Source organism: Gopherus flavomarginatus, chromosome 7 (assembly GCF_025201925.1).
Source record: "Gopherus flavomarginatus isolate rGopFla2 chromosome 7, rGopFla2.mat.asm, whole genome shotgun sequence".
Lineage (NCBI taxonomy): Eukaryota > Metazoa > Chordata > Testudines > Testudinidae > Gopherus > Gopherus flavomarginatus.
The window spans coordinates 31,238,286-31,265,270 of NC_066623.1; the positions used below are offsets into that span (position 1 = coordinate 31,238,286).

Here is a 26,985-nt window from a genome sequence, read left to right on the forward strand (position 1 = left end):
CTCATATAAGCTTGCAGCGTCCAGCGGGCATAACTGGGCACTGCAAGGTGGAGGTTTCTAGGGTTGTATCTGAGGCCGGAGATATTGGCTAGTGTCATTCAGTTGCACAATCCAAGGAGCAGCTTACATGCCAGAGGCTGTGCGTGAACAGCCCAGGAGTTGGGGTTCTCACAGCAGAGCAAGGTATGGCTGGCTCCCAGAGTCAAGGATTGGAGTGACCTAGCAGACCGGTCCATATAACACCAGAGAGGAATGTCAGAGCATGATTCTTCCCTTCTTATCATCTGAGTTAAGCTCAGCTATTTGGCTTGGTGAAAAGGAAAGATTTGGGCCTTGATGAAGGTCACCCACAGGCCTGTAGACCTAAGTTGTTGATATGAATGGTAATGTAGAAGTGGTGTCTTCCAGGGCATGGGAGAAAAATTCTGGAAATATATATTGTCAGTGAGTAGAGTCTTAATTAACCATCCAACACCAAAACCATTAAATACTGTCAGGAGCATGTTTCATAGCTCTCATATATCTATGAAGAAGTTATTATACATAAACACCTCCTAGAACAGTTTGTGGATCTGAGTGATAAAAATCAGTGGAATCTCCAAAGAATTTAAGTCTGAGGGGGAAGATAATAAGGAAAAATCATTTCAATTAAATGAGAATCCTGCTTCGAAAATTGAGATGCTGCCCTTTGAGCATTCTCAGTCTTGAACGCAGACTTGGCTACTACTGACCCAGGTTCTGAGAAGAGAAGAGGTGCAGTGAGCTGTCAGGGAGGCAGAGTAACATGAGTTATGGTAGGGTACGTCTTTCTTTTGAAATTATTTCTGAATTCAGCTAGTAAGAAGTGCATTTTGAGCACTCTCTAATTCTCTGTATCTTCTCTCTGCTGTTAGTTAAAATAAAACACTTTTTTTTCTTTTGTCTGGATTGAATTTGTCTTTCTCTTCACAGAGACTTAAGGTCAGTCCATTAGTCCACACTACAAGGTAATGCAATATGCTGATAACAATAATTAAAACAATACTTGCCTCTACTATCAGATTTGAGGCTCTCAAAGCACCCTACAAGCATAACTTTAGCTTCAAATGAACCCCATTGGTATAGTTAACTAATATCTCCTTTTCTACAAAAGGAGAAACTGAGGCATTAGACATTTTTAGTTGCCATAGTTCACACAGCAACACAGTGACAGAGCCAGACGTAGAGGTCAAGTCTCCTCACTGAGTGCCAATAACAGAGATACCCTCAGGCAAAATACAAATGTATGAGAAGTATTTCAAACCTGACAGCATGAAGATATTGCATATTTCCTGCAGATGTGTTACTCCAATGTACCAGATGAAAATGGCCCTGAGTGTGAAAGGGGTGCCCTACAAAAGGAGACTGATGAAGAATAGTCAGAATGTACGGTATAAGACCTTGTATATAATCAGGTAGTTTTAATTAGTTAATAAGTACCTCACAAACCATTTCTAGTGTATCTTTCAGACACTTTCCTTGTGTTTTCCTTTACATCCCTAGCCCTTCTTAAGCATTGTTAAACATAATTGATAAAAAGAAAACAAGCATCAGCCAACAGTCTTGTTGAGTGTTTTTAAGTAGATTAGTTTGATGGCTATCTTGGTTAGTTAATTAAGTTAGACAGCATGACAATTTCAGTAATTTGCCTATATACAGTTTATTAATTTTGAGATTATGAACTCTCTGAATGTTTCATCCCCTATTTTCTTTATTGTATTCTTGCCTCCTACTCCTTGTGCTGAGGAGACAGGGAGAGGCTCTTGAGCACTGTCTCTGAATAGGTGGTCCTTAAAGACCATCAACATCTGAATAGATCTTGCCTGAACTGAACAATGGGTTGGCTATAGCCTAGGTGAAACAAGAGTTCTTCAATTTGGCTGCAGAGTGCTAGGTTTTTAAGGAGTCAAAAAATACCCCAAAGGGAACAAAGATTTGGAGGTATCAGAGCAGTTGTTTAAAAACACAAACATTAAGAAGTTAGGGAGGGACTCAGAGGGACTCAAAAGGGCAGATGTCCTGACTTGAAGGAAACTTTTTTAACTGCTGGAGCTGAAGGGTACTGACTGCAGGGACACCCTTTATTCAGAGAAGCCCTGAGATGGAATAGAGGGGGTGCAGAACCCTGAAAGAACACTTATCTGTATCTCAAAGAGTGCTCAACAATGGTGAGGAACTGGGGCAGGGAATGATGTAGCTGATGTTCATTGTTTTACTTAGATCTGTTTATCTCTGTTTAAAATAAATAGTGGTGTTTCAGACATCCTTGTGCAAAGGCTGTTTGATTGCTTCATATGTCATGTGTCCCTGTTGAAGTAAACTATAAACTAGAGTGCCCCACAAACTTGGCAGTCTGAGGCAGGTGTGCTTGAGCTACTGTGAAGGCATGAAGGGGTTCAGCACTGGTCTTGGGTCCTAAGGCAGCTGGGCTGCAGAGTCCCACTTCCAGAAAGGGTACTAAACAGAGAGTCTGTGCCAGGAAGTGTGCCAGACAGGCTGCCAACAGAAGTTAAAAGGGACATGGGCCCAGCATGTGGATCCTACACTGTTGAGTGTTTCAAAGGGAGTTCTTCACCAGCATGCCTGTGACAGCTAGGTTAGCTAGATGATGTGAAAGAGAAAGGGAATTGTAATAATTCAGACTTCACCGTCCCTGCAAATCCTAAAGAATCATAATGCACTGGACTCCAGTAGGATGCCCAGAATGCCACCTAAAAGTTGCACATACAAAACCCCACCAACATTAGGGACTGGAGAGTGAGAGGGCTATATTTTTGCATGATAGTAAGGGTCAACCTATGCCCTATATACCTCCCCAAGAGGTCTGTAGCACTCCTACTCTCAAGCCCTTTGCCTTGGGAAAGGATGGAATGGCCATCAACTCCTAGAGAGAGGGGTTCTGGCCAGTCAAGTTCAACTCTAATTGTCATAAACAGATAGCTAAGGGTTAATGTTCTTTTACCTGGAAAGGAGTAACCTGAAACACCTGACCAGAGGACCAGTCAGGAAACAAGACTTTTTCAAATCTGGGTGGAGGGAAGTTTGTGTGTGAGTCCTTTGTTCTTGTGTCTGTCCCTCTCGGCTATGAGAAGGATTTTTCTGTCTCCTGCTTTCTAATCTTCTGTTTCCCAGTTGTAAGTACAGAAAGGACAGTGTATAGTTGCTGGAATGTGTTAAATTGTATTCTTTGTGGATAAGGATGTTTATTCATTTTTTTCTTTTAAGCAAATGATCCTGTATTTGTCACCTTAATACAGAGAGACCATTTTTCTTTCTTTTTACATAAAGCTTTCTTTTTAAGACCTGTTGGAGTTTTTCTTTAGTGGGGAACTCCAGGGAATTGAGTCTGTAGCTCACCAGGGAATTGGTGGGAGGAAGAAGTCAGGGGGATATCTGTGTGTGTTAGATTTACTAGCCTGACTTTGCATTCCCTCTGAGTGAAGGAGGGGTGGGGGGAGGGGGAGCTTGGCTCTCTCTCTCGGTACTTGTGTTTTCCAGGACTGGAAATAGGGAGGGTGGAGTCCCTCTGTTTAGATTCACGGAGCTTGCTTCTGTATATCTCTCCAGGAACCCAGGGAGGGAACACCTGGAGGGGGGAAGGGAAATGGTTTATTCCCCTTTGTTGTGAGACTCAAGGAATTTGGGTCTTGGGGTCCCCAGGGAAGGTTGTTGGGGGGACCAGAGTGCCCCAAAACACTCTAATTTTTTGGGTGGTGGCAGCTTTACCAGGTCCAAGCTGGTAACTAAGCTTGGAGGTTTTCATGCTAACACCCATATTTTGGACGCTAAGGTCCAAATCTGAGAATATGTTATGACACTAATAATAAAGACCACAGTCTTTGTACAATAAATGTACCCTGAAAATGCATTTCTGTTGTTCTGAGGAAATTGTCTGCTTACAATTCTTAACTAGGGCTGCCAACAGCCCATCTTGGAGTGATCTGGTGCTTACCCTGAGTCTTGGGCACCTGCCCTTCAGCCCTGTGGTCCTGCAAGATGGTTTCTGCAGGTTGCTCTACAGCAAAACAATCCATAATAGCTTGGATGGTGGTCTAGGGAGTGGGAAATCTTTCCTGACCTCAAACACAGTGATTATAATTCCCTTTCAGTGTGCAAGAGAAATCGGATCTGTATCATCACGAGGTCCTGAAACAATAGCTACATAAAACTGGAAGAACAACACTGCTTTTAACACAAATGACTAGGTACCATCAAGCCCCAATGTCAGGCAGTGAACCCTGTAGAGTGTCAGCAATGGAGTAAGAATCACCCCTGCTCCCACTGGGGGCCTTGGAATCCATCTCACTTCAGGGAACTATGCAAGTCCCTGCCTGGATGGGCCTGTCACTGCCCTTATGTGATTCCTGTTGGCAAACAGCAGGGTCTGTCAGGTCATCAAGAAATCAGTATCCCTACCCTTATAGAGAAAGAAAGTGAGGTGAGAAGAAGAGAGGTGTAGGGTGAGACCCCTAAGTCACCCCTTGCATCATACTGAGGGGCATATTAAATTCATTCCTTGACGAGGAGGGATTCACGTCTACCAGAACTAAGGCACTGTTAGTGTCAAATAAAGACACTGTTCCCATAATACTTTTAAAGTACTGAATGTTACCTGAAACCCAAACGTCGCTGCATGACATCACTAAACTGACCGAAAACTAGGTGTAAACTAAAGTCAAATAGATGATTTTATTTTCAAATTCCAAGTTGAATGAAGTGCATAAAATAAAGAAACATCATAAATATTGAGAGGTACAGTTGACTGACTTTTTAATTTGAAGGTTTAATAGGTAGAGAAGTTTGTTTTCCAAATATGACTTTTAACCTGGCATTTCCTTTTAAGAAAGCATTGTACTAGGAAAAGGTGCTACGTTCCTAGCTCTTTGAGTTATGACCTGGTGTGCAATAATAGATTCTGACCTTTGTGTTTCTTGCAAAAAATAAAATGTATTAAGTCAATTTAGAGTGTGTATTACAATCTACCTGCAGAAGGAAACATGAGATTCTGTAGGAAAATCAACAAGCTATACACTGTATATTTTAATTCGGAAAATATACCTTATATTCCTAATGAGCTAACCACCTGTATAATCACAAAAGGTTTGAGTATTTCTGGCTGACAGATCAATGAAAGGAAAGCAATAATATTTCTGTAAACAAAGCATAGATGTCATATAGAAGGTAAATTGTGTATGAAAGATTTATTATACTGCGTGTTTGCTACAGTTCACTGTAATGTTCAGCAGAACAAAGAAATAACATTGCCAATTTTTTATATTGAAAACATAATTGAGGAACCTTCTGACAGTCAAATAATGAATGAAACACTTTCACAAAGTATAGTATATTTTAAATGACGTGCTATTCCAAGGAATGAAGCTTGTGGTATTTTGTGGATGTGTGACTTCTGCTACTTCTAGTTTTGTCATTCTTTAAAAAAAAATGAGCATTTAATTGCTATCAGACATGATAAGGATATCATTCCAAAGATTACATCCGTAAATGTATTCCATTGTTTTTCTCTTTTTAGAGTGTTTTTGAGAGCGATCAACAAATTTGCTGAAACCATGAACCAAAAATTTCTGGAAAATATGGATTTTGAAGTACAGGTATGTACTTAACTAATGTTTTTGTGGAGCAAGATTTCCTTAAATAGTGGTTTTCCTTTGAGGAGTGATTATGTACAAATAGCACCTAAATGTGCTTTCTGTATGTAGTCATTGTCACATCTGTTTGGTTTAGTAACTAAATAGTCATTCATTATATTTTACTTGTGTTACCTGTGCTGAACTGACACAGTTAGGAGAGAGCTGACTGGATTCTGTTCCTTCCTGCAGTGTCAATGGAATTGGTTAATACATTCCACTGAGCTGCAATTGTGGAAACCTATAAAAGGAAAGAGGACTTCACATATGTGTACTTAGGGACACAGTTCAAAAGGAGATGTAACTAAGGGCATAATTTGAGTGATGCTGCATGGATATAAGGGATGGATCCTATGCTCATTCATATCAGCAGCAAAATACCTATTGACTACAATGGTACAGGCTTAGGCCTCCAGTGAGGAAATAATTTTATCTGAAAATGTTATTGGTTATGATGCATGGGAAGTAAATATAATTCCCAGCATGACTCTCAGATCCCAGTCTGAGTTTTCAGGAGTGGTAGTTAGAACATATTTGTCCATAAGAACTGAACATATTTGATGTGGAAATCATTGAGGCATAGTGATCGTGGAATGTTATGGTGCCACTTTAATAGACTTTCAGAGACAAACCACACTTCAAATCTGTTTTGGTTCCTAGACTATTCCAGCAATAGACATTTATTTTTAATCTTTATTCTTAGACTAACCTGATTTTTATTTCTTTTGTTTGGTTTCCAGCACTGTACTTTATTCTTTCAGAAGCTATTTTAAATACAGCTTCTTTTAATATCAATTGGTCTATCTAAATTTTTATATTTCACTCATTCATTTTAGTATTTAAGCACCTTTGCTTTAGTACTGTAATGGTGATGAAGAAATATTAATGTAATTGTTATTTTTATGGCTGGTGACTTTATGCAAAGTACTGTTCTGTATACTACTTTTTGCTTTCTGTAGGGGCAAATAACAGATTTATGGGGTTCAAAATTAACATTAAAGTATAATAAGTCAGCCCCATATGCAAATGATGCTGCATAATACAATTTGATTCTTTACATAGACAGAAAATCCCTTACATGTGGAATTGACTACAGCTTTTAAAATGTATTACACTTGCACCTTCTTTGTATTAACCGGAGTTGTAAGTAAATGCCAATGTGCAGAAATTGAACATAGTTATAATGCTGCAGCATGCTCCTTGACTGATTGGCAGCATAATATGGGTTTCAGAGAAACTTCCATGCTCTTTCCTCACTGTTTACAGGTGTCATAACTATGAAGGGAAGGGTAACAGCCCTCCTGTGTACAATACTATAAAATCCCTCCTGGTCAGAGATACCAAAATACTTTTACCTGTAAAGGGTTAAGAAGCTCAAGTAAACCTGGCTGACACCTGACCCAAAGGACCAATAAGGGGACAAGATACTTTCAAATCTTGGTCGGGGGAAGGCTTGTGTTTGTGCTCTTTGTTTTGGGAGTTGTTCACTCTTGGGACTCAGAGGGACCAGACATCAATCCAGGCTCTCCAAATCTTTCTGAACCAGTCTCTCATATTTCAAACTTGTAAGTAACAGCCAGGCAAGGCTTGTTAGATTTATCTTTGTTTTCTCACCTTGTAAATGTTCCTTTTTGCTGAGAGGATTCACCTCTGTTTTCTGAACTGTGAACCTAACGATAGAGGGGGTTCCTCTGGGCTCTTTGAATCTGATTACCCTGTAAAGTTATTTTCCATACTGATTTTACAGAGATGATTTTTTTACCTTTCTTTCTTTAATTAAAAGCCTTCTTTTTTAAGAATCTGATTGATTTTTCCTTGTTTTAAGATCCAAGGGGGTTGGATCTGGACTCACCAGGAATTGGTGGGGGAAAAGGAGTGGGAATGGTTAATTTCTCCTCGTTTTAAGATCCAAGGGTTTGGATCAGTGTTCATCAGGGAATTGGTGGAGGGAGATATTCTGGGGGGAGGTAGACAAAGTTTCCCAAATATCTCTGAAATGATTTGGGTGGTGGCAGCCAAACCAGAGCTAAGCTGGTAATTAAGCTTAGAGGTTCTCATGCAGGTTCCCACATCTGTACTCTAAAGTTAAAAGAGTGGGGAAGGAACCTTGACAACAGGGCAGTGCATTTGAAACTTGCTATTAATGTTGCAAGGTTATGCTTCTTGGTCATTCTGGTCTCTAATATTATATATAGGTGCCAGTTCCTGCTTACTAATTTTAGGAGTTCAGTGGAGTGTTCTTCCCTGCTGGAGGAGAAGCCCTCTCAATCACAATTAGCTACTAAGAGGAGAGATATAAGGGTATGAAAGTGCATGAGAGGGGTATAAAAGGGCATGTTAAGGGTGAATGAACCTGATCCAGGGTCACTCTCTTGACACAGCACTGTGTGGAATGAAGGTTCCATGTCTGAATACAATAGGCAAGAGCCAGCCCTAGGGTAATTCAAAACAAAGTAAATAGAGCACCAAAGTGGAAGGGACACATCACAGGTTCAGGTCTGGTAAGCCCCTTTGAAAAGTCCTAGAGAATGTAATAAAGAATAACAATTATAATAAAATGTTTGAAATAACTCATACAAATATTTGCTTATTACAGAGATGGCTTCTATGAGCAACTTTAGAGAGATGGAATTCTATAGCAGGAATACGATTTTGTCTTAAATTCTATCACCCTGGCAGTTTTATTCCTATTAAATTTAATAAGGCTTTTCCAGGTGGGAATATCTTTATCTCATTACTTGTTGTGTATCTTTGAAAAGCTCTGGCTTACTACATCTGTGACATTAATACAGTTCCTGACCACTGATATAATAAGAAAAGTGTGTTCTTTCCACTAGCCTAAGTGTTTCATTTTGTTAGTGAAAATCCCTCTAGTTTTTCACCCAACGTGAAACCTATGATCTAATCTTCCTAGTGGCACATCAAGATACTACACTAATTTCAGTTTGTAATTGATCATTGCCACATCACCTGATTAATCTGAGGCATATATTTGTTGCTTACTTTGTCAGTTCTTCCTAAAAACAAATAAAATATTTGTGACAGATTGCAGAATGTATCAGGGGGCAGGGGAACTCCCAAAATAAACAGACTATGAAAACTAGAGAACAGAACATCCATCAACATTCTGCTAAACTACACAGTTGCATCTGTCAAATGTGAGAGCACTAAAGTCAAGCCAGTAAAAACCTAGTAATCTAATTTCAGATAAATCCCTTGTGGCAATATTGTACATTCCTGGATGTTTTGAATAGCATTCTGACTGTATACTTCAGGGACCATATTACTCCTGGGGGAAATCTGCACCACTGCGCAATGCAGAATTTCACAGAATTCCCTGTTCCCTCCCACATATTTGGGGCTGCAGAGCTGCTGTCTGCCACCAGGGGCCACTGCAGAACCCAGCTCGCAGTGAGCAGAGCGCACAGCCTGGCTGGGCTAGAGGCTGCATGCTCTGCTTGATCCTTATTCTCCCGGGGACACCCTGCTCTGGCAAAGGGTGAGGAAGGGCTGCACCACATCACATCACCTGGCAGGACCGTAAAGAAGCTAGGCGGAGTAAAGGCTCTGAGGGTGCTGGTGTCTGGGCCAGGGGATGCCTCGTGGCTGGGATCTGGGAGGGAGAGGACTGGTGGCGTCTGGGCCAAGGGGTGCCGTATGGCTGGGCTCTGGGGGCCCCACACAGCCCACCCCAACATCCCCCAACTGGAACTGGGTTGTCATTGAGGTTTCTTTGGGTACATCCACACTACTTGCCGGATCGGAGGGTAGCAATCAATCTATCGGGATCAATGTATCGCGTCTCATCTAGACGCGATAAATTGACCCCTGAATGCACTCCTGTCAACTCTGGAACTCCACCAGGGCAAGAGGCGGAAGCGGAGTCGACAGGGGAGCTGCGGCAGTCGATCTCTCGCTGTGAGGACGGGAAGTAAATTGAAATAAGATACATCAACTTCAGCATGTCTTACATTGACACCCTCCCCCCCAGTGTAGAGCAGGCCTAAAACTCTCTGCTCCTGGGGAAATATTTTTTTGCTGTTGTCTGTATTGTTGACATACCTGTTGATAGGAATTTTGAAATAAATTACTCAAATAATTGAAACTGGAGTGATTATATTGTGTTATTCTGACCAATCAAATATGCAGAATTTTAAAATATTATGCTCAGAATGTTTTGTTTGTTTGTTTTTTGGTGCAGAATCCCCCAGGAGTACCATATTAGGACTTGTTTCTTCTCTGATTACTTATCATATACCTGGAGGCTTTGTATAGATTAAACAGAATTATGGTAAATAGTGCTTTGATTCTTTTGAATATCCTGGACATCAGTATTGGCACAAGTTGCTTAAAAGTGGAAACTTGAAAATTACACAATTTATTTTTGTTGACAAAGAATATAAGCCTTATAGGAGATTTAATAGCACTCCACTACATACTGTGTGTAAAAACTATGTTTTTACTGGAGCTGACTGAATAATGGGAAAAAAAATCATCTCTAACATATTCATGATTGACTATTATTCATGGGATCTTTTGTTAATTGTGTGTGAATATTGAGATGATTACTTAGTATCCATGAAAATGTTCGGGGGTCCTGAAAGTTTCACTACTTTCTACAGTTTTTGTCATTCATTGTTCAGATCTGCAATTTTAAAATTTTGTTATGCAATCAGGGATCAGAATCAATATTTTGTGACCAATCACATGCCAAAAATAATTAATTGTAAATATTTGAAGTGAACAATTCCTGACCAACAACTGGTGTGAACTGTTCACTGAATTATTGCAAATACTGTATATATTTGCATCATTGGGACTGGTTTATATACAACGTACAAATCTTAAAAAAGGTAACATTGTTGAGTATTTTGTGACTAGCATTTTTAGCATTTCCATTCTATTATTTTTCCAGAATAAGTCATAAATGGTTAAAGTGAGGAACATATTTTACCCAGTGATTAAACTACTGCAGTCTTTTTCTTTGCTTTCTTCCCATTCTTGAGAGTTACCAAGATACTGTAAACAGAAGAACTTTCTACTTAAGTTTTTCTTTAAGTGAATTTAAAGCTTGTGGAAATATGCCAATCTGACATTCGAGCTTCACAAGTTCACTGCTCGTACACACAGCACACACAATACAGGTACTCAAACTCTCCTGCTCTGCCTCACCCAATATGCCGAATCTCTGATCTAGAGAAATCACTTTAAATGGGGGCAAGAGGTTACGTCTGTTTCCGTTTAATCTTTGACCTCTCTAATGAAACTACTGCTAAGGAAATTAATTTTGGTGGTGCTTTTGTGGTGGGAGGTTCTTGTTTTTTTGAGCCCATTATACCTGCTTGAATTGTCCATGAACAGAACTCGCATCACAGTAAGGATATGGTTTGTTAAAGTAGGTCTCAGCATCAATAGAGGAATCTGGCCACACACATGAAAAAGAAGCAAGCTTCTCTATTTTGGGGAATGGTGTGTACACAAAACTCTGACACTTTCCTATCTTGGTATAACATATTTTAGAAGATCCCTCTGCAGCTGTCATTGTTTTTAGATTTAATCTTTGGAGTATTTCCTAGATTTTTTTTTTTATTGTTTATTCAGCTAATAGTTTGTTCATTGTGTTCTGGTTTCAGTGCTGCATATTTTTGCTTAATTAATCATAACACAGCATCTGTTTTACAATGAAAAAACTCGGATTTTTACTTTTAAAACTTCCTGTCATTAGTCATTCATTAGTTAGTTGTGCTTTGTGCTGTTTAATACACAACACTGACAAAAAAGATAAAGCTAAAAATTATTCCCTTCCCACCATCTAGTATCTTTTATCTGAATGCATCAGTCCTGGCTTAACTTTTGTAATTCTTGTTGTAATTTAGGTAAATATTGTATGAATTTTACCGATGAATAAACTCTGCCCCTAGGTAGCTCTGCACTCCCCCCATCACCATGTGGCCCTGCACCTCCCTTCTCCCTATGGAACTATGCCTCCACTCCTATTCAGACCCTGCCCCAGTCTCTCCTCCCCCACTTGCCCTTATGAGCCCCTGTCTGACACTCTCCCAGCACCTCACACTGTCTGTCTCTCCATAGCCCCTGTCTGACACTCCCCCTCAACACTCCCACACTATCTGTCTCTCCATAGCCCCTGTCTCCTGACCTGGCCTGCTGTGTGAAAGATTCTTCAGGCTCTTTCTCTTCCTCTGGTGGGTAAAAGACAGAACTGCAGCAATTTTTTAGTAGAAGCTTTTTCTTCACAAAAACATTAAAACTATGCACGGCTCATTAATTATGCCTGGAGCAGAATTCCCCCCATTTCTCTATGAAAACACAGGAGGGAAGGGAATATTTTGCAGTAAACAGGGAATTAAACAAAACTCAATAATGGGGAATACATAGATATTACTTTTAAAATTTACTTTAACATTTTTCTGGCTTTTTAAACAAAGAGAGTTTGAGTAAAATAAAATTTGGGTGTTACTAAATTAGGGGCGGGTGATACTATACAGTAGCAACACACTTCTGCATCAAAAATGTGAATGCATTTACTATATATATATATATATATATATATATATATATATATATATATATATATATATATATATATATATATATATAAAGGAAGTCATAAAGTCTGCTAAAAATGTTGCTGATAGATAATGTTCCTTGTGCAGTATTTTGGGAGGGGAATGAATAGGTGGAAGAGGTTTGTAAATAGCATAACTTTTGGTATTTATAAACCAGTCAGCCACAGATTGATGGCATTATGAGTAACTTTGGATAGTACTGTCAGTTTCAGGGTTAACTGCACCTTTGACCTTCCCTCCTACCCCAGCCAGGGCGGCTCCAGGCCCCAGCACGCCAAGCGCGTGCTTGGGGCGGCAAGCCGTGGGGGGCACTCTGCCGGCGCTGCGAGGGCGGCAGGCAAGCTGCCTTCGGCGGCTTGCCTGCGGAGGGTCCGCTGGTCCCGTGGCTTCAGCGGACCTCCCACAGGCACGCCTGCGGGAAGTCTGCTGAAGCCGCAGGACCAGCGGACCCTCCGCAGGCAAGCCACTGAAGGCAGCCTGCCTGCCGTGCTTGGGGCGGCAAAATGCCTAGAGCCGCCCTTGACCCCAACACAACCCAGCTCTTCCTCAAAAGCACTCACTTAAGGTTTCAGGCTTCATAGCCATCACCTCTCTCAGGTGGAGACCTGCATCTCCCTCCCTCCAGACAGGAGTTGAGCCTTTCAGTCACTCTGCTCCTCAGTGTGATTTTCCTAGCAGGTCTGACCGAGGCCCAGCACCTGTGGTTAACCTTCTGCCAGGGACTGCAATAGTGTATACCAGTTACCAACCAGCCTTCATAAAGCCAAATACATTTATTCTTAGGGCAAAAGCATTAGCGAGAAAACATATATTTAATAAAGTTCCTACATACTTATTAATAGCTTACCAGGGATCACTGCCAGTTGCAGCATAGGAGGTAGGTGTCAATCTTTCAAACGTTTCAACTGGGTTTAATCTCCTGGTTACCAGTTCATATTGGGTTTCAGATAAAAAACCAGAGCCACCTTGGGACAGTCCAGCCATTTCTTTACACGGGTTGGGGCCTTTGACCTCTTCCTTCCTGTAACAGATCAATTGCCCTTTCAGAAAGGTGTGTGTGTGTTAGTGCATAACTAGTGTTACAGGATTTGCATTAATCACCCCCTGATCTTATGCCAGATTCCACAGGAAACCCATCCTAGGAACACACAAATACACATCACCTGTATTGATACAAAAGGCCGTGGCCTATCTCAACATAATGGCTTTCAGAGGTTTTCATGCTCTGAGCATAATGTAGAATATGATCCCGAAAGTTGCAGCATATGATTGTAATATGTCACAAGTTCATTTTAGTTAGCAGTTCAAATTATGGCATGATCTTCAGAGATACAGAAAATATTCTGATCTTTATAAATGCTGTTGTTGACATAACATGGTTGATACAATTTTTTTAGCAAGTTGCATTGAGGTGTATTTTATAAATGATGCCCAGCTGTTGCAATGAGTTATGAATAAGTAATAGGATTTGTGCTTCAAGTGCTAACCCACCTCCTTTGAGAGTTTGAGTGGCTGAGTTACATAATGGAAAGACTAAAAAAAAATTAAAAAATACAAGTTAAACCTTCGTGTTTTTGAGAAACAAAATGTATTCCTATTCTGAAAAAAAAACTATCCTGCTTGTTCAAGGGTCAGAGATTTAGTACTCAGTAGCTCCTCTGCAAAGCAGTCTCTTGTTACAGATGTGTGTGTCTTGGCAATTTCTGGTTTCAAAGAGAAAGAGATGAATTAAGTTCCAACTGAAGTATACAGGATTGAACATGTGCAGTGTGAACGATATCCAAATTACATTGAGGATTATTGGGAGCCAGTATAACAGCAGCTAATGTAATATCCTTAAGAGCATTATTAAAATTACCCAGATGGAATAAGTTCAGTAGAGAAAATAGAAGACTGCATGTGTGTGTGTGAAGACACAAATATGGTACTATATTATTTATAGATGTATTTATAAGCTTTTTGCAAATAACATAAGTACCTTATTAAATGCTGTGGGCTTTTTGGAAGGCACTGAAGGAGGAAGATATCTCTGTATGGAGAAAATAAGATTTGTTAGTTCTTCAAAAAAAGAGAAAAGGGAGAAAGTCCTTGTTGTTTGAAAGCACTGCGCAATAAAGTTGAGAATTTTTCATAGACATGACTATGCGGTAGACCATCTAACCAAACAAAACAACTGGACTGTGAAATAATTGAGCAAACAAAAAAGGCTGTTAAGTCGAGAGTGAAAGCATTGGGGGAGAATTCCACTACTGAGAAATAGTCCATTAAATGGAGGAAATAAGGTTGCTGGTCTTTTTGTGAGATTCAAAGGCAGGATTGCATTTTAACTAAAAATATGCACCCACCTGCAAGGCAGGAAATGATACCAAAATCAATAACAATGTATATAATGAAAGATATAAAAGAGAGGGATGCATCTAGGGAACAATGATTAGACTTTTTAAAGTTTAAGGTTTAAAATGAAAGGCCATGCAGTCAAAACCAAAAATATTACGCTCTGCAAAGACAAACTTCAATGGGATGCCCAGCAGTGATGTGCTGATTATATTCTATCAAGGGGTTCCCAATTAAATTTCCTCCCTGAGGCTGTAATAAGATCAGTGCCGTGAGTACATGTACTTACAGAGTAGAAGGCTGAGGGATTATGAATCAGTTGTTTTCCCATTTAAACACACACTCATTCGTAACCAAGGAGGGAGGCAGCACCACCTCACAAACAAACTTATAACATGTAGCACTTTTCTGGATATATTACCCCTTTGATCTTTATAAAACAACAACAAAATTGGGACACAGTCAGCACTGAGTGTAAGAATGGGCAACCCTACTGAGTTTTGGGAACTTTGGCCTCTAATTTCAATGCTGTTGCAACCACACCATGCCTGAATTTTGTCCACTGAGTATATTTATGATAGGACATATCACTGAAGTTTTGTGAATTGAAGGGGATTGGTGGTGAAGACCTGGCTGTGGGGTCAGAGATTGAGGGCCCCTTCTCTGGGACTTCTATAAAAATACCTTCAATTTAATACCATTTTTTCTACTTCAAACAGAAAAATAAATGAATACAAATAGATAAATGCTCTGAAGAAGCATTTATGTTTGAGTCCCAGGGATAAGTCATCTGTTATATTGGAGGATCTGTTTAGATCATCTGCCCTCAAAGGCCTTTATAAATTGTTGAGTTAGAGATGGTTTGGAGGAATAACGAATTGTGGACAGACCACTTCATCGCTAGTCTGTTGAATCGTCACAATCTATTGTCCTTGACTCTGAATACAGTGGCCGCGAAACAGTCAGATGACCGGAAATTGATGAATAGGAGTGAACCTGACCAGATCCCTGTTCTGAATGTAATCAACTGTGACTGAGGTTTCGAAATCTTATACCATAGCTGTGCAGGAGGCACCTATCTTGTTGGTTGATCCATATGAGGAGTTAGAAAGCAATCCTGCCTTGGAAGTGCCCAGTTCTGTTTGTGTGATGAGCTCTCTTCTTAGTTATCTCAGGTTGTTTATATTTGGTATTTTCCAATTATTTTGTGCATAAGGTAGTCAAGAATTAGATAATTGTCTGTGTAGAAGAGACCATGTATAGAAGAGACAAATAGACTTTTCTGCTTGAAGTTCTAACATTGTTGGGGAATGGTGTAGTCCATAACATATAAGTTGTATTCAAGAGTACCTTGTATGGTGAAAGCCAGTGAGAAGGTGTTGGCTCCATTATTTGAATTGAGGGGCAGGATGACAGCTTTTTGGAAAGAAACAAATATTGAGCCTTGGTCCTTCACATAACATCAGTCAAAGTTCATGGAGTTTTGCATGAACAAGCACTGCAGAATTGAGCCTGGACCCAAATTTGGTTTACACACTATGTATTTGGAACCACTCAGTTGCCATGGAAATACAGGACAGATTTCAATGAGGAAGCATGCAATGTGCGTTCTGCAACAGAAGTAACAACACAGCAGAGTTAGAAGAGATGGGGAAGAATAATTGCAAATGGAAAGATGGAGTATATATCTTTATAATGGCCAAGTCTGCTGATTACATAACATTGTCAGCCCCACAGAAAACACGCTATAGAGAAAACAAATTCAACGTGATTATGATTTATTAGGTATTTGAGGGGATCATAAAGTGCAGAGTGGGAGAGAGTGGGAACCAAAAACATTCATCAGATCTGCAGTCTAGAAACCAAACATAGACACAGGACAAAGATTTTGAATATACGTTAATTCTCTTTGTTCAGTATTGCAGTTAAACGGGAAAGCAATGTCTTTATGCACAGAAATATGAGTTTCCGGTAGAAGTCATGGCATTATACAAATCACTACCCCTCAGAGTTTAGGAAAATATATTCATTTTTGGTATTATTTGAGGTACACTAATGAGATCGGGGTGGGGGGGCGGAATCAACAAAGAACAAATCAAGTGATTTGGTTTGAACATAGCGGAGGTATAACAGCTGAGGAGAGGTTACATGGAATTGGTATTTATAAAGGGAGACTAAACGCAGAGTCTTAGAGAATGGTATGATATCATATGAAAGTAACTTGTAGGTTAGATACAGAGATTGATAAACATATGACAGTGTATATCATAACTGTATTTAATATTTTAACTTGCTTGACTCTCCTGCATTTTGAATGTATTCATGAAATTCCTAGTACAGCGACTGTAAGCTTCACTGTATTCAGCATCTATAATTTTCTTCTTTTACCTTTTTTTTTGGCCTTAGCATTCAGTTCTTTTCTGTGATATGTAACTCCTGTGAATTAAATATAAAAGCATTTTTAAATGCCTGAAAAGATACTTTAGTATCTTAAAAGAAAAGATGGATTGTATCTAACCAGTATGAAAACAAGCAGTCATGGGCTGGATGAATGTTGAAGAAACACATTTCAGGCAGAAATACAAATCATCAAAGAAATTAGAGCTGGAAAACAGCTATTAGCTTAACCAGCTTGTTCTCATTTTCTTCACAAACAGTTGTTGAAATATGGAAGTAGACTGGGTCTTGGGAGATGTGAATTCAAGTCAGAGCTCTGCCACACTTTCTCTGTGACCTTGGGCAAATCATTTTGATTCTTCCATCCAGTTCACGAGTGTTTGTTTTTATAGTGGTTGGATAAAATCCACTTTTACTTAAGCTCTTAAATGCTGTGTGGTCCATACTGTATGTTTGTTTGAACAGGTTGCATCCTCAAAACAGATACCAGTAGCATTACTTTCTTCAGGGTGATTTGCAGTTTAGCCTGAACCAGTTTAGTGCCAATGTAAATGGCACTAACAGATCAGGGGTTAATCTCTCTTTTTCCTCAGCTCCATTTGTTCCATTTCTTCAGTTTGAAATGAGGATAGTAATATTTCCCTGTCATTGATGAGTTGGTCCGGACAGGATATCTTTCAGGATCAGACTGAAAACCCAGTAGTGATCCAGTGGATCCTGAGATTCCAGGAGATAGCTGGGGTGGCAGCCACCATGGTAAAGCTTGCTGCAACAGTGGTTGGCAGACAATGCCTTCTTCTCTTCGATTTTTCCCCCTAAAGTCTTTTTAAGGACTCCAAAAGGCAGTGATGGATAGATTAGTCTATCCCTCATTATTTTGTTCACCAGTTAGACCAAATTTCTGTCACACCAATTTTGGTCTATAGATTTCCATTTTCACACTTCTGTTTACCAGGCATGATCTTAACACAGCCCTTGAGTTATATCAGGAGGCCTTTTTATTTGGACTAATTCAGTTTTTCTTTCTCCTCTTTTCACCTTTTCCCACCAACATTTATTGTTATAGATTATTGTGAGATTTTATAAACTGTCACTCGCTTCTCTCTGTCGAGCTCGCTATTAGGGTAAATACATAGACCCAATTATTACAACTGTCCCCAAATTCAAGAGGCAGCTGCCCAGGTCTAAGAATCTAATGGGTTTGCAGACTGGGTTCAGAGAGGTCATTATAAACTTCCTGCTTCTACTGTTTGGATATGATGTAATGTGCTAATGTCATTCCCAGTGTAACACCATAAACTGTGGAGTTCTTTGGACATAGTTGGGAAGCATACAAGGAGGTATCTGACTCCCTATACAAAACTAGTAACAGGAGAGTCCAAAACTGGATTGGAGATTAAATAATGTCTTGCAGAGCACAGTATTTGCTGTTCATTTTCTTGATACACACAGCCTACAATACTGTGTGCACTGCTTCCCTTTTAAAGCCTGAATTTCACATCATATTTTGGTTGGAAGAGGCAAAGGCTGTGCACATCTCAGAAACTTCAGTAAAGACAGATGACTGACAGGCAAGACTGAGTGGAAGTTGAAATATCATTTAGAAATTAATATAATGCCTTGTGTTTCTATTTCCCAACTGATTCCACAGATAGATCTTCCAGTGTTTTCAGAGGTTGCAGGTCTAGCTCTTCTGGCACTGTAATTCTCAAATATTTTCTTTGAATCTTCACTATTGTCTCTTTTAAATACTTTATAACTGTTTTATCAGATCCCTTCATCTCCAAACTGAATATCAGCCAAACAAATAAATGTAATGCAAAGTTATGTTTGCAAATGTATTCCCTCTCTGGAAACATCACTACAGCAAAGTTTAACTGCCTCCATCCCTTTTTATCCTTTCACTGGCTTTCTCATGCCTTCCACGTCAGATTTAAGCTCCTTGTCTTCAAGGTCCATTGTACATGCTCAGTCCTCTACTCTCAGTTTTCCACTTACCCCTTGACCACTCCAGCCACATGAGCTTAACTTTCCTCTGGCTTTCATGCCTTTCCCCTTATTCCTCTGTATACATGAAACCTTCTTTTTTTGCCTGGTTTGCAGTGGCCCGACATTCTCTTTTGAATTCATCCTTACTAAACTTCCACAAGACCTATTAAACCTTCCCCACCCCACCTCCCATTGAGAATTTTTTTTCAACCAGCCTCTGAAATATAATTCATAAAACATTGAAACAAAACATCAAGGTTGCTCAGTTAGTCAAAGTCAGGAGATAAAAATATAAGGTCCAGCATTAATATTCATGCATACATGTTGCACAGACTTATTTGTATTCCTGCTTTTGTGGTAAAATGTGAAGCTTACTGTATTGCCCTCTATGTTGTAAAATGTTACAAAGTATACAGAGTAGCTGAAATATACAAAGTAGCTGAGTTGATGCTCATGCATGAAGACTAACTGTTGTTTTACCTGAGCTGGTGAATGTGCAATTGTAATATTTCAGTTACACAGTTCTCCAAAAATGATCGAAGAAGAAACCCTGCGGTGGGCTAGCGGGTTGAGAGCGAAGTAGAATTGACCCTCCACATGCACAAGTTTTGTATTTTAAAAAATATTTATTATAAGAAATCTCCTGGCAGGGGCAACAGAAATAAAGAATGAAGCTACACATACAGAACAATCACAGGCACTTACAGGCCAGCTGTGACTGTTAATGAAATGTCTAATCTGGGCTAATCTTCAGATTTGAAATCCCCTTAACCTTTTACCTTTTGGTCTAGATAGCATAGCCAGGACAGGCTTACTGCATCTGGATCTTTTGCTTTTCAGTTTAATCTTTTCTTACCACAGTGGCCCACTAGCAGCATTAGTTCTAGCCGAGGGAGATAAGATTTAGAACCCCTGCCTTTCTTCACATTTCCAGGTTTTATTATTAAAATTCACATTTCTAACCTTATTTGTATCATACCTTGGTACTATATGGTAATAGGAGGACTTTTGTCATCTACTATACACATTACTACAATGCAGTAAACTCTTTCTACATATGATAACCCCACCAATATTTTCTTTTTCTGATCTTTAATTGTTATGCATGGGATGAGAAGCCATTTATTAACCTGTGGAATCCACCTAACTTGGCAATAACTGCAAACAGTCTTCGAAACATAAACTTGTAAGTATGTTCTTGTCCTGCTTCTCCTGACAAAGAGTTTCCCAAATTGTAGCTCAGAGATGAGATTGCTATTTATTAGGTTTACACAAAAACCATGGCCAAATATGGTACATGAGTTAGCCTTTGCTCAGCAGTAATACAGAATAGCAATTTAACTGCAAGTCAAGATAAAGGTCTTATTGGCAGTTCTAGGTAGGGGGATTCATACATTTGCCCTCATTTTGCTATAACCAGTGCTGTCTTTCTTTCACTTCTTAAAATGAATGGCAGTGAAACTTAATTTTTATCTTGGTTTGCTATCCTGATACAGTTGTATTTAACAATATTTTGATTATTCTAAAATCTTTTCCTCCTCTAAACTGGTAAAGGTAAAAATGGGTTGAATCGGTATCTTCGGTTTAAAGTAGTGTCTTTCATACTGAAGAATCTCAAAAGTGGTTCACAGCACCACAATAGCACAGTACCACTGACATGAAGACAGCTCTAGGAGGGGAGAGAGGCACACAGCTTGCACAAGGGCACTGCACAACAGTGGAGGGGAGGAGAAATTTTGACTAAAGACACCAGGACAAATTTGTACCCTTGAGATAAGTGCCATGGAAACTGTCAATTCCCTGCAGATCTAAGAGAATACAGTTTAAGAACTCCTTCACGTTCATAAGGGTTTCATTAATAGAAAACAAACTCATAACTATCTCACCAACTAGGTATTTCTAATGTAGCCATCACTGTGATATATAAGCACCAGCTCAGCTGCCAAACATCACTTTATTAAGGGGAGATTTTCCCTATTTCTTGATGCTTTTAAAATGATCTCCCTTTCCTGAAGTAGAATTGTTCAGTTTTTTCAATGAGATGCTTAAAATCTCATTTAAAAAAAAATCTTCTTCATTCTGACTATTAAGGCTTGAGGGTCCTGCAAACTCATTTATTTAATAAAGAATAATAATTTCCCTTTCAAATGCCACTACGGCAAGGGATCTCAGATGTGTTCAATATGCTGTATTTTGCTGTTGGGTATCAAGAGTTAATTTTGCAAGATTTTGTCCATTTGAGACTTTAATGGATAGAAACTCATTGCTTAGTGTGTTCAGAAAGGGGCAAATCCCATCCACAGCAGCAGAGATTCCCAAATATAGCTGAACCAATACAGTTCCTCTCCATGGTGGTAGAGGGATTAGGGAGTTAGGGCAGTTGCTGTTCACTCCAGCTCTGTAGAGGATCCTTATACATTTACATGCAACATGACTTTAGAAGAGGCATAAGTAATAGATGAGGTGATCACTTGGCAGTGTCTTGCCTTCCATCAACCTTAAGTCTGATATAGCAACATCAGAGCACATGATCTGCAGTTGCCCACCCAGCCGAGTGTTTTAGGTTGGATCAGTGGTTCTCAACCTATTTACCATTGTGGGCTGCATATGCAGCTCTCCATGTATTATGTGGGCTGCATCCACACAATATATATACTCCCTGTATTGCCCTAAGGATGTCACATGTGCTGCCAGCTGCGTGCTGATTGGGCTGCGGGTTGAGAACCACTAGCCACGAACAGGATTTGATACGTTGTTCTGTATTTCTGCAATATAAGCATCTATGGATATCTCTAAAATATTTTGCTATATTTACAGTAAATCTGACAGTTCTAAACTGCCTAATTTTGGACAGTCTGGGGACTATTTAGTAATTGAAGTTTAACTTCCGAACAAATCCAAAGGGAGTTGTAATGTTGTGTGGTAACTATCCAGTCTTCTTTGATCAAACTCAAAATTGACTGAATTTTCTCCAATTGAATGGTCACTTATGTTGCTATATTCACCAACAGGCATTTAACATTTAACACAGCAAATATTTGTGTGTTCAGAACTGCCTTTATTTTACCCTAAAGAATGTAACAGCTATTTAACTGCTCAGCTGTTAGTGCTATAAGCAAAGATTTCTAAAACAAGCAAATGATTGATGGTAATAGAATTTTAGGAACAAGAAACATACACCCATGATAACATATGTGAAAACATATTCTTAAATGTTTTTGTAGAAAAGAAGTAGAAACATGTTAAATAAGTTTAAATGTAAATCACCATTTCAATAATTCATGAAAAAATAATTTTACAGGTCTACACAGTTAACAAAACATGTCTTAATAATAATCCTCAGTTCTACTATCTCGTCTTTCTATACGTCTCAAGATCTAGGACAGAGATTTGTTTTATTTTATTTAGGACCAGCTCCTTTCAGTCTCAGAAGTCATTTACATTTTTTCTTTCTTCATTTTTGAAAAGAACATGTTTGGTTTTCCAACTAGGTGTTAATATGAAGAGGAAAATGAATACGGAGTAATAACTTCCATCTTCTCATCTTTTATTGCTATTTATTTTTATGTATGCCCTGCTGGTGCATTGCTACATTTTACTTTTATAAACAATAGGCATTTAGAAATTGACGCTTCCTTTTTTCTCCTGCTCATCACTTATGTCAGCCGTCAGACATGACCTTGGATTGGAGCACTGTCACTGTCAGTGCATGGTTCCATCACCTCAAGGTCTGGAAGGAGCCTGTTATATGTAGATATTACTTCTATTCAGTGACTGAACACATCAACACTATAATGCAGTCAGCTTCCACACCACCCAAATGCCACTTCATTGCTTGAAATGACTTTATATTTGCAGCATTCTTTCTGTAGTCTTTCTGACTGAGAGTGACAGCTTCTGACATTGTAGGGACAGGAGAGATGATGCTAATAGAAACCGTTTTGTTGTGTTATTTGTAGTGAAATATAAAGAAGAGCATCACCTGCAAAACTGTCATGCAAGGTTCATCCCTGTTGACTCCTGTTTTGCTGCTTAACAGCCCTTCTCATAGGGCTTTGGGAAGAAAGTGACATGTGTATACTTTTATTGGTATGGTATTAGTAATTCTGTGCTCACTAGCTATAACCCTACTACAGGATTTTGTTACAAAATATATAGACACCTGCACACAACCCTCAGCCCATAATGCCAGAATAGGTTATCACGTCAAGGAATATAAATACTACATGTTTTTCTATCTTTCTCTCATTCATTTACCAGTCACAGTTATTAGTTCTTGGAAGCTGAGTATTATTAACTCATGGAACTAACTAGCTGAACCTCATATTTTAGCATCAGTATAGCACAATAACACAGCTTAATATAAATGTTCATCTTAAAGTCTCTGCTAAAATAACGCTCAACATATTATACATACACTTAGAGAACAGGGTGTTTATGTATTATAGTGATGGGCACTATAGACAACCCTGCAAGAGAGAGGCTGCAGAATGTAAACAACATTGAATGTTGTACTCAAAGGATAGAAAAGTTTAGCCAATAGCATATATTTGAAAGCATGAATGTGTACACCATAGCATACATTTCAATGCATTTGGGCTACTGTGTTTTATTTCTTCCTTATACATTTTATTAGCACATTGCAAGGTCTCTCTAACTGCATGGGGTATGATGTTGTCACTTAGTAGTATTTGTATTTCTGTAGCACCTGGTAATAGACCAGAATGACTGCATTGCCAGTTGTCTTGTGTGAGTCTTCTGTGGCCAGAGTGGAAGAAAGTAGTCTCAGTTTGTTATTCTACATTAATATAGAAATTGATATTTATATATGGAACTCACATGCCCCTTATCATTTCTAAGGCCTTTGTCACATATGAATGGAGATATATTTGTGTACTACTTTCACCTCATATGGAAAAGTCCTTTAAAGATTTAAAGGGAGGACACCAATGACATTATATAGAAATGTAATAAGGTTCTAAGAAATTAGAATACCCTTTTAAAGGAAAGAATATTCAGTAAGTTTTATTTAATCATATTGCACATCTATAACTATTAAAACTTTGGGATGGTAAAAAAAATCTATAGAAAGGGTATTATATTAGGTTTTTTCATAAGGGACATCACAACTTTACCACTCCTGTGCTTGCTTCTTCTTATGTGCCCTTCAACCTGCTGTTGTCATATTTTTGCATTTGCGGGGAAGGGTGGTTTGAGAAATTGTGTTGCTTGAATGGCATAATTAGACATGAAGCAGACAGCAATGCAAAGGAGTGGAAGCGGGCTACTTCGCTGAATCTTTGAAGGCTTAAAAATTAAGCAATCTGTTGTTGACCTATAATATGTGCTTAGTTTCTTCAAAGTTTTTTTAATAACGTTTTGTTTTCATTAACCACAAAAAATTTCTGCTTCATACTATCAGCACAGATTCAGAAACAGTGTTTTGCAAAGAAAATAACGTGGTAGAAATCCTGCAAGATTTTGCTAATTGTTTCCTTTGAAATGATGCTGAGTGCTATCTACTATCAGTGACTTCAGTGAAAGTTGGAAGTACTCAGCAAGTCATAGGATTGAGCCCCAAAAGGTAGCAAGTTTCTTTGTCTCTGCCTATTTAAACTCTGCTTAACTAATAACAGAAGGTATATTATTTATAAAGCTAGAATTTCTATCAAATGGAATGAAGTATTCATGATAAAATGCTGACTGGCTGCATGTTATAACCACAGTGAATCAGGATGGCTAATTAGGTGTATCTATATGCATGTCCTAAGGCTGATTTGTATTGCAATTTCGTTACCCTTCCACGCTCTCTACCCCCTTTCTATCCATACTGTGGTGTCGTAGCCCATGTATGTAACTGTTTGTGTGCATGGCCTATCTGTGCCATGAAATATTCAAGCTATAATGAGCTCAAGAATGGCATTCCTGGCAGAGTGGAGGGGCAGCCAAGTAATTCAATAGGAGACAAGTGGATAAATAGGGAGAACAGAACTGTGAAGGGCCTGGAAGAAGAGGACAAAAATATTGAATGTGATATGGTGGAAAGCAGGAGCCAATGGAGGAATTCAAAGATGGAGGAGGGTACCAAGCTGGAAAAATTATTTTAGCATCTGCTGTTGATTGGATGTAAGGGGTACTGTATGTCCAGGAGACTGGAGAGGAGGAAGTTGCGATATTCAAGATGGCAGGTAGTAAGGGCTCAACAACAAAAAAGTTGTGTGAATAGTAACAAAAGGTTTGATTTTTAACATGTTGTGGAGGAAGAAGAATTTGGATACAGGCTGAACGGGTGAGGCAAAGGAGAGGAAGGGGTCAAACATGAACCTCAGATGTCATGCCTGCATGAAGAAATGGATGGCAGTGGTGTCAACAGTGACAGGATGTAGGAGAGGGAGATTCAAAGGGGCAGGATGAACTGAGACCCGACAATAGTGGAAATAAAGATTTGTGACTTATTGGCATAAAGATGGTAGCAACATCCTAGTGAGCAGATGAAGCAATAGTGCCTAAAGCAGCTAACTCGGTTTGATCTCTTTCCCAGAGGACAAGTATGCTTATCACAAAATCACCACTCTACTTGGCCCTAACAAGCAGCTGTAGTTTAGAGAATTTGATGTGAGACCAAAAATAAAAATACCTGGGTTCTCTTCCCAATCCAACTGCTGCGGCATATACATGATCCTGGAGGGGGTACCTGAAAAGAGTTTTGTCTGCATGAAGTGCCGCCAGATAGAGCTGATGGAAGAAAAGATCCGAGGACTGGAGATGCAGGTGGAAACTCTGGTAGAGTTTGGAAGGGGGTCCGAGCAGATGATGGAGCAAAGATATAAGGAGGCTGAAGGGATAAGCTCAGACTTGCAGATGGAGGCAGGACCAAAGAATTCTGAAGGGAGACTGCTGGGTCAGGAAAGTGGACGGTGGAAGCATGTGACTAAGAGAACCACGCAGAGGAAAAGACGGGCCAGTGAAGGAGAAATAGAGCTCAGGAACAGGTTTGCAGAGTTGGAAAATGAAGAAGGGGCACAGCAGGTGGTTGCTGAAGGTGAGAGGGCAAGGAAGAAGAGAAGAGCAGCTAGTCCTATAGGAAGAGGGGAAGAGTCAATGGAGACAACACCAAATATGAGCCCCAGGAGCATACGGGATGGGTTGCAGAGGATTGCAAGGGTGAATAGGAATGAAGAGGACTTGCAGCCAGTGGGAGCAGGGGATAGACTGAAGAATCACACTGTCACCAAAAAAAGGCAGGTCTACTCCTTACTGAGAAGAATAGACAGGCCTGTAACTAGAGCTGATCCAGAGAACAGAAGGGTGTGCTATCTGCCAGGTGCTAAGATACGGGATGTGGACCTGAGGCTGAAAAGGATCCTAACGGGAGCGGGAAAGAATCCGTTGATTGTCCTTCATATGGGAACGAATGATACGGCTAGATTCTCGCTGGAATGTATCAAGGGAGACTAGGCCAGACTGGGGAAGATGCTTAAGGAAATCGAGGCTCAAGTGATCTTCAGTGGGATTCTGCCTGTTCCTAGTGAAGGGCAACAAAGGTGTGACAAGATTACGGCGATGAACAAATGGCTCAGGCAGTGGTGCTATAAGGAAGGATTTGGGATGTATGGCCACTGGGAGGCATTCATGGACAGAAGACTGTTCTCTCGGGATGGACTTCACTTGAGTAAGGAGGGAAATAGACTTCTAGGATGGAGGCTGGCACAACTGATTAAGAGAGCTTTAAACTAGGAATTTGGGGGAGATGGTTGGAAGATGTCCAGGTAATCTCCATGCCAGAATTTAACATTGAGAGGGAAGAAAACAAAGTAAGAAAAGATACAGCCATGGGCAGAAGAATGGACATAAGGAGGAAGGGTAGTGTAGATACCAATTGAATAGGTGATACTTGTGGTAGAATGTCTGTGCCTAATTGGGTAAAGAATGTTAGTGAAGCCAAACAGCAAAAATTAAGATGTCTGTACACTAATGCGAGGAGCCTAGGTAACAAAATGGAGGAACTAGAGCTG

General features: G+C 39.6%; 1 protein-coding gene across 1 annotated transcript in view; it reads left to right on the forward strand.

The window, feature by feature from the left end:
* The window catches only part of DOCK2 (dedicator of cytokinesis 2), a 513,293-nt gene that overhangs the window by 392,763 nt on the left and 93,545 nt on the right, over positions 1 to 26,985 (forward strand). The window contains exon 30 of the mRNA XM_050962509.1: positions 5,549 to 5,627. Coding sequence (XP_050818466.1) covers positions 5,549 to 5,627 — 79 coding nt within the window. The remainder of the gene's footprint in view (positions 1 to 5,548; positions 5,628 to 26,985) is intronic.